Genomic DNA, 8,744 nt, shown 5'->3' on the forward strand with positions numbered 1-8,744 from the left:
ACCATATCCAGATTGTTATATCCAGATGTGTTAATTGTTGCGAGACATAACAACGATTTTCGACATTGCTACCACCTTGGCCAACATATAAAAGATTCACGAAACTTAACGTACTGGCATAAACATATAAGTATGACATTGAGATAATGAATTTACATGGTACGTAGATGAGTTGTTTGGCGGTCAACACTTGTTATTAAACTGTATTGCAAAAACGTTGAAACAGTAAAAAATAATTTCTGAAAACAGAAAACAAAAAATCTGACGATTCGAAAAACCGAGAGAAAACGGAAAACGAGAAATTGAAAAAGTAAGAATAGTCTCGAAAAATATTTAAGAATAAAAATCGGTAATTTGAATGCGGTGTGTCCTTAAGGAAATTATTCCCCTCAAGTACTCGAGGTTAATGGAATATATCTTCCTCGGGATAGAACAATCTTACTCGGTGTATCGGTACCTAAAACAACGGTGTCAGCGAACCACTCAACGGCAGTAAATTACACTGGAATTTATTTGTGCAGAAGAAGAAGAAGTTTTGAAGTTCAGAAAATTTTGAGGAATCAAACGAATTTATAGCCATGGAAGTACTGTTTCTGAAGGTTTGCAACCCTTCAGAATAGTCACTTTAAAACCAGGTCGCGGGTCAGACACGCGAATCCGGGTCACTAACGGGTAGGATTGGATAAGTTAATTAATTAATTAAATAAATAATAATTAATTAAATAATTAAAATTAAAGAAAATTTGGTCCAAAAAGATAATCAATCAATCAGATCATTTGACCAAATCCAAATCCAAATCCAAATTCGAAGCCGAGCAACGATGCGCGAGGGAGATCCTCTCCTTAACCCTTGAAGAACAAGAAGAGTACTTCTACTTTTAAGTAGGAAAGCTTTCTACTTTTAAATGAGGATAACTTTTCTTTCCACTACCAAGTAAGAGGACAACGCTCATTTCATAAAAAAGAGTGAACAACTCATTTTCCCTCCATTTTCCATTCAATCTATCATTTAAACCCAACAACACTAAAGTACCAACTTTGAATTAATTGACTGCTTTTTGAAAAATGAAAAGCATGAAAATGAATGCTTTAAGACAGTACTCTCTGGATCTCATGCTCAATATCTAATTGCTTATTCATGTTCTTTTTCGTGCACATATAATGATTTTCAATCGTGAAGCAAGTTTTAAAGTGGATTGAAGGATCTTGAAATCAAAATTCAACATGTAAAAACTCTCTATGTTTAATACTTCAAACTTCAAGCACGAGCCTGAAGTTTGGAACTTGCAAACTCAACTTTAAACGTATATGTCTAAAGTTTCACGCATATGAAAATAAATTCAAAGCGGCAACATTTTTAAGAAAATTATGAATTTTGGTTATGCAATAGATAAGGGTCTTGAAATCCAGCGAAGTGCACGGATACCGATGTGGCGCTGTCATTTAACCTGTGCCTCTTTTTTTTTTTTCCAAACAAATTTAGACATACAATGTCTACAAGTAGTCTTGATAAAGTTTAACTTCAGATAAAATATTTGAAGTTTCATTTGCCTGGAGTTCAGCTATTTCTATCAGAAGTTCATGGGCATAAGACTGAAGGCAGAAATGACTGAAGTTCAACCATCTTTGAATGAACTCCAAATAGAAATGCTGTAACTTCAGACATTTTAGTTAAAATTTGATTTTGTCAAGCCTAAATTCAGTTACCGGAAATCTGAAGTTGGTGCATGTAAATTGTTTTTAAAAACGGATACATATTAATAGTCTGTTTGGCCAAGCTTCTAAAAATAACTTATTTTAAAAAATACTTTTCAAAAAAGTATTTTTGGCTAAAAACAGTTTGTGTTTGGCTAATTAATTTAAAAAGTACTTTTGAGCAGTAATTAGTGTTTGATCAAGATTTTAAAAAGTACTTTTATGTGTATTTTTCTCAAAAGTACTTTTTAAAAAAATACTTTTGGGCAAAAGCTATTTTTTTAGCTTCTAAAAAACTGCTTCTACTATACCTCAAAAGTACTTATTTTCTTCCAAAAGCTTGATGAAATACCTTACTTTTTTAAAAATAAATACTTATTAAAAAAATAAATATTTTTGGGAGAAAAATAAGCTTGGCCACAACAGGCTATAAATGACTGGTATCAAAACAGGTTGTCCCTCAATCTTTTACCTTGAAATCGGTTATACGTGCAATTCCCCCGAAGGCCCAAACAAAAGAAGGGATATAAATGTGTGGCCAATCAATATCTCAAAAATTCGAGTGCGGCCTGTTTTAATTGCGTATAAACCCCCCACCACGTCTTCCACTGGCGGCTTTTGAAATTGGGTCCACATGACGCAATCAACTACTCCATCCGTCACATAATAAGAGTCACTTTAGTTAAATTTTTATATCTCATAATAAGTGTCATCTTAGAAAATCAAGATATAAATTGATTAGTTTTTTTTAATTCTATCTTTAAATAATATAGTAACATCTAAATGATGATTAGAAAAATCATATAGTAACTTGATATTATACAATTCTCAATATCAAAAGATTTACTTTTTATGTATAGGGGTAATTTATTTTTATTATATAGGGATAATTTAATAAATTTTGTATTGTATTATTAATTTTTTAATATACGTAATTTTTTTGTTAATGTGACATTTGTTATGGAACGGAGAAGTGACAAAGGAGCGCGGGTAATGAAAGCCCATCATTACGGACACGGCGCATGATAGTCACTGTCTATTTAAACTCCTCGTCTTCAACTTTATTTTGCACCACTATCATATTAGCACTCACCACATTTTCAAATTGTTGAGCTCCATTTTCAAAGGTACTCTTCAAGTTTTTCAATATATCATTTTTCTAGTTTTTGTTTTTGTTTAATTACTTATGGAATTATATTTGATTTGTGAGAATCGAACAGTGTCACTTTCATTCATTAGGTTCTGAGCAATTTGGTTTGTGAGAGACGAACCGTGCTGATCAGCATCATTGTTCTGTTTTTTGTTTGTGATAAAAAACACACCTGAAATATCACTTTTTTATGAACTTTCTACTTGAAACTATTAGGTGTTTACTTTTTCAACCTGAACTGTCACCAAATATCTATCCAAGCACACCTCAAAATTAATGAGTCAGCTGTCATATATAGACGAAATTTTGAAGGGAAAATTAAGTTGTCACGCGCCTTTTGACAATTATGTTCAAACACTTGGTCTAGTTAGCTTCGAGGAATATATGCTTAATGAAATTCTTCCAATTTCTCCTTGATTTACTTGTTGATATTTTTCTATTATCTCTGGAAGTATATTTGATTTGTGACAAACGAACACTGTCACTTTCATTCATTAGGTACCGAGCAATTTGATTAGTGAAAAGACAGAACCGTGCTGTCAACTCCATTTTGAAGGTACTCTTCAAGTTTATCAGTATGACAGTATATCATTCTTTTTTTTTTTTTTTTTTTTTTATATTTGATTTTTTTTTTTTTTGCTTTTATTACCTCTTGAAGTACATTTGATTTGTGACTAACGAACAGTGTGACTTTCATTCATTAGGTTCTGAGCAGTTTGATTTGTGAGAGACGAACAGTGCGTATCAGCTCCATTTTGGAGGTACTCTTCAAGCTTATCAGTCTATAATTCATTAGGTTTGGAACAATTTTATCAAATAGTTGGCATTTCGAAATTTATCATCTGCCTTGCTCTTTTTGAACTATGTAATCTCTACTGTTTCAGAAAACACCTATGAAAATTGTCTTTGCTGCTATACTATATGTTTCATTATGTCAATTAAATTGTCATATTTAAATTTGACAGTTTAATTGAGCGTAGAGCGTTGTCTCGTGTATGCTTGCATACTAGTTGGCGTAGTATTATCTTTATAGTTTTCTGCGCTTTGATTCTTTGCTATCTCTTGTACTTCGTTTATCGTATTAGTTTGCTGCAGTTACTGTTACTTTTCTTCATAATGCTTGTTTATAGTAGTGTGCCATGACTCCTTTACTTTCGTCACTTCTTATCTGACCTTTTGCCTTACTTTTTCTTAAGCTGAGGGTCTTTCAGAAACAGCCTCCCTACCTTAAGCTGAGGGTCTTTCAGAAACAGCCTCCCTACCTTGGAAGGTAGGGGTAAGGTTTGCGTACACTCTACCTCCCTAGATCGCACTTGTGGGATTACACTGGGTATGTAGTTGTTGTTGTATTTAAATTTCATCACCCATTCAACGTGACAGATGCTTTGGTTAGAGTTTCACCATCGCCTGTCAAGAGAAGAAAAATTAAAAAGAGATTTACATGCTTGGTTATAAAAATAAAAAAAGGATGGAAATCAGGTTCTCACTTGAGAGTGTGTTGCAGGCATTAAAAGAAAAAAAATTGATTAAGTATACCTCCTCTAGAAGTTTAATATAGTAGACCAAGGTTGTTCAGATTAGTCAATTCAACAGTATAGTCCTATTTTAATGGTTCATAAGCACCATGAGATGTGTAACTTGTCATTAATGGTATATATTTCGAGAAAATGTTTAGTGCAGGAGCTTTGGTTCTGGCTTTTGCTTATTGCCAATTTCAATTAGTTTGGTGCAAGATTGTTATCAGAAGTCGATTTGGCACGTGAATTTCCTTGCATTTCTAGCCTGTTGTGTTTGTTAGGTGCTTAATTAGGAAATTTGGCTGCAGAACTTGGGACTAAATTCAGATCTTATGGAGCAGATGTTAGTTCAAAATTGTGTTAAGAAGGTACAGTTGCTTCCAGCTGTAAATGATGATCATGGAGGAGTTATAATAGAACTAGAGGAGCCTATGGACCCAAATGTCTTCCATAACATGCTTAGAAGTTCATTACGTCAATGGAAGTTGCAGGTATATATTTTGTTAGTCTTATTAGGAGCAAAGATTTGCATGATTTTTCTGTTAACTCTGCTCCAGATCAGAGCTGCCCTTTTAATTATGGTTTTAAATTTTCCTTAGCTCTTCTTTGCAAGTTCAATAGGCTACACGTCTTCCATTTACTACCATTTGGAGGATTTTCAAAACGAGTTATTTGTAAAGCGTGCTTTAAGCAAATGTTCTCCTACACGGGGAACTTTTGTAACCACTGAGTTTGTGGGTCGCATTATATAAAGTAGAAATGTTTTCTTTTGACTGTCACGGCAGCATCAAATCAGCTAGATACCAGTATTTTCTTATTTGGCTACAAGATTTAAGCTGTTACAAGAAATGACTCTGTGCATTGGCATGTGTGGAACTGCATTCTTTACGGCTGTTTTGAAAATTTTCAATTTGCATGACGTTGTGGCATTTTATAGCGACACATAAACAAGATGATATAGTCAATGAGAGCAGTGTGCTTGGGTACTTGTGTATACATGGTTGACTTGGGTTCCCTTTTTCTCTTTCAATTCTTTTCAAGTAGTTGACATTTATTATCTTGCAGGGGAAAAAAGGCGTGTGGATTAAAATGCCGATTGAACTTGTAAATCTGGTTGAAACTGCAGTTAAGGTAATGTATTCTGTACTTCTTGTAATTTGGATGATATAGTTTATCTTGATATATGAAGTTCATGTAATTCCAGCTAAGATACTTCAACGTATTATTACACACAAATAAAGTTCAAATCCCAAGTATTTGCATGATGAGACATTGTCTTCTTGATCCAAATTGAAGTGTAATAATCACTATAACTCTGAACTTAACTTTGCCCTTAGAAATCCACTGCAAGAAAGTATTTACCAATCATTTCACAAACTCAAAAGTCAAAACTGCCGCTTATCTAATGCTCAGTTGCGAAACAATTTATTAACTGTGCAGTCATTGATCCAAATCTTTAACATTGGGTGCAGGAAGGGTTCTGGTACCACCATGCAGAACCTCATTACCTGATGCTTGTGTATTGGATTCCTGAAACTGAGAATACGATCCCTGCAAATGCTTCACATCGAGTGGGTATTGGTGCTATTGTCTTGAATGAGAAAAGAGAGGTAGTTAGAAGCTGCTATTCGTTCTGCTCTAGTACTTACCCATGTGGACATGATAGTAGTTCACTTAGAATGTGTTTGTTCCAATTCTCAATATGACATTCCCTTGAATCTCAGACTTATGTTAAAATGGTATATCATAGTCTTGATGCATCAAATGATTTTTGAAGATGGTCTAATGGTTGCTTTAAAGTCTGCCATTCTGATAGAGCTGGTATTATTGTCATTTGATATATTTGGTCACTTAACTGCCTACTTGTCAAATCTGTTTCTCTGCAAACATCTTACCCTTCTTAGTCAAAGAATAATGATTGTGAATGCACCTGCCACTAATTAGCATTTAAAAAAAGAAAGAGCTATTTAGCATCATAGTTGGTGAATTCCACTAACCTATTTTGCAGATATCTCTGTCTAACTAGATCTTTTGGCCCTCTGTGGTAACTCTCCATGAAAATATCTTTATCATTAGAAACATCTCTCGTCTTGGACTACTATGCTTAAGCATCTTGGAGTTAATTATTTCGTAGATTCGCCATCCATTCTATAATTGCAAATTCTTGCTTCAGTTGCTTGTTGTCCAAGAAAGTAGTGGCAGAATGAAGGGAACAGGGATCTGGAAGATCCCTACTGGTGTTGTTGAAGAGGTATGCTCAATGTTGAAGCTAAAGTCAGCTTTAAAAAGAAGTCATATATCAACTTGAAATCTTAAACTGATTAAGATTTTTGCCCTGCAGGCAGAGGATATATTTGAAGGTGCAGTAAGGGAAGTGAAAGAAGAAACAGGAGTAAGTATATAAGTACTACAGAGAAGACCGAAATATTCAGCAGTTGAAGTTGACCTGAAATGCTACATAATCAATCAATCAATGCATCTAAATTTTCTGTCATACATATGACCATTATCCTTTCTCTGAGATTATCCTGGGTTTCTTTTGATGCAGATTGAAACAGAATTTTTGGAAGTGCTTGCATTCAGGTAGGAAATTCGTGTCTTTCTTTGATTCTGTGACTGGGAATAGAAAGGAATTGATTCAAGTTCAATGTGATATACCTTAGTTGTTTGTTCACTTGGTCGCGGGTTTACTCATTTCGATATATCATGTGTAAAGAAAGAGAAAAATAGTGCAAGTGCAGACAATTTTGCAACTACTGCCTTTCCTCTAATTTGACTATGTTGTTTGGTTTACCTAGGAGGTTAACCACTTTCCATGGTGAAAATCAAAAGATAATTAAATAGCTTTTTGAAATGAAATGTTCATATGTTTAAACTATTAAAAGTTCTATAAGTTGCAACTTTTGTATGCGTTAGAGAATTCATGTACGATTAAATGGACTTATTGACTAGGTGGAGTATCTGGAGAATTGATGTAAATTTTTTTGATGTTTCAGAACCTAGAATATATGGGATCATGACATTTCTTGTTGGCAGGCAGATGCACAAGTCATTCTTTGGAAAGTCAGACTTGTTCTTCATTTGCATGATGCGCCCTCTTACGTTTAACTTACAAAAGCAAGATTTAGAAATTGAGGCAGTTCAGGTATTTCTAGAGATTATTTTACGGATGTGTTACACTATCCTCAAGTCCTAATTAACAAATATTTCGCAATATTACTGCCTTGCAGTGGATGTCACTAGAACAGTATGCTTCTCAACCTTTTATTCAGAAACATGGCATTTTCAAATACATCAAAGATCTATGCTTGGCAAAGGCAGAAGGGGATTACCTGGGGTTTACGCCTGTGCCGATTAAATCGTATTTTGGCAATCCTACGAGTTACCTCTATTTCAACGAGGATGATCTGGTCCAGGAAAACTCTGCAATTAATCTATGAAGTAACAGAGTAGGTCCATCAAAATTGCCAGATTGACTGTACGTCTCCTTTTCATCTATTTAGGTCCATTTAGGTCCATTTAGTTATAGGCGTCCTCCAAAACTAAAGACGTAAGATAAGTGCTTGCATAAGTTCTGTGTAATTATATTCACCTAATTTGATAATTGGTGTTTAATTATAGTTATTTCGATCGATTGCTCGTAAACTCAAACAATATGTACTTTCCAAGTATGTTATGTAAATCCGATGAAACGCAGAAAGCATATCTTCTTCCAATTTGCTTGCTTTCGTCTCTTATTCTTTATTCATTTACTTTATCATGTAAAATTCTTGCCCCATTTGGAACTTACGGAATACATGTTTGAGGTATTATAATTTTATTGACTGCACTTAATACGAAAAACAAAAAGAGAGAATTCTGATGAGGTCTAATGTATAAAAGGATAATATACAGTCAAACATCTCTATAAAAGCGTTGTTTGTCCGGATATTTTTTGGTTGTTATAAAGAGCATATATTATAACATAATATGAAATATTAAATGTGGCTGCAGCCTGGTCTAGGCTGGGCTTAGGACCCGGATGGTAGTGCACTGGTAAAAAAATTATGTATATGTGTATATACCTTGAGAAATTAGTATATATTTAATTGTGATCTAACAAACGAAAGTGTTTTTTTGGGGATGTTGTTTTATTTTTATTTTTTTGTATTATAGCATACTGCTGCTTCTCTTACATGTCACCGGATTTTTCGAACCGAATGTCACTTTTAATATATTTTTTTGATATATAATATAGCGTATAAATGAGCTTAATATATATACTAAATATATGCTTAATATATATAGATATCGATATACGCACTGTCTATATACTATATATACATATATAGGTATAACTTAATATATATACTATATATACATATATATGTATATGTTATATA

General features: G+C 33.6%; 1 protein-coding gene across 1 annotated transcript; it reads left to right on the top strand.

Annotated features, from left to right (window-relative positions):
• The first annotated feature begins 4,283 nt into the window (after positions 1-4,283).
• Positions 4,284-8,033, top strand: LOC132036322 (nudix hydrolase 2-like). The gene is made up of 9 exons (XM_059426638.1): positions 4,284-4,495; positions 4,671-4,853; positions 5,428-5,493; positions 5,835-5,972; positions 6,536-6,613; positions 6,704-6,754; positions 6,911-6,945; positions 7,399-7,507; positions 7,593-8,033. The coding sequence occupies exons 1-9, from the start codon at positions 4,454-4,456 to the stop codon at positions 7,800-7,802; spliced, it is 912 nt and encodes a 303-aa protein (XP_059282621.1). The 5' UTR covers positions 4,284-4,453; the 3' UTR covers positions 7,803-8,033.
• Positions 8,034-8,744: the final 711 nt, after the last annotated feature.

Source organism: Lycium ferocissimum, chromosome 11, assembly GCF_029784015.1.
Source record: "Lycium ferocissimum isolate CSIRO_LF1 chromosome 11, AGI_CSIRO_Lferr_CH_V1, whole genome shotgun sequence".
NCBI lineage: Eukaryota > Viridiplantae > Streptophyta > Magnoliopsida > Solanales > Solanaceae > Lycium > Lycium ferocissimum.

Bases quoted from the DNA above. Each gene is read 5' to 3' on its own strand.
- LOC132036322 (XM_059426638.1), top strand. From the start codon at position 4,454: ATGGTTCATAAGCACCATGAGATGTGTAACTTGTCATTAATG. The intron at 6,614-6,703 runs GTATGCTCAATG...TTTGCCCTGCAG, and splicing joins CTACTGGTGTTGTTGAAGAG to GCAGAGGATATATTTGAAGG. The intron at 6,946-7,398 runs GTAGGAAATTCG...TCTTGTTGGCAG, and splicing joins TTGGAAGTGCTTGCATTCAG to GCAGATGCACAAGTCATTCT.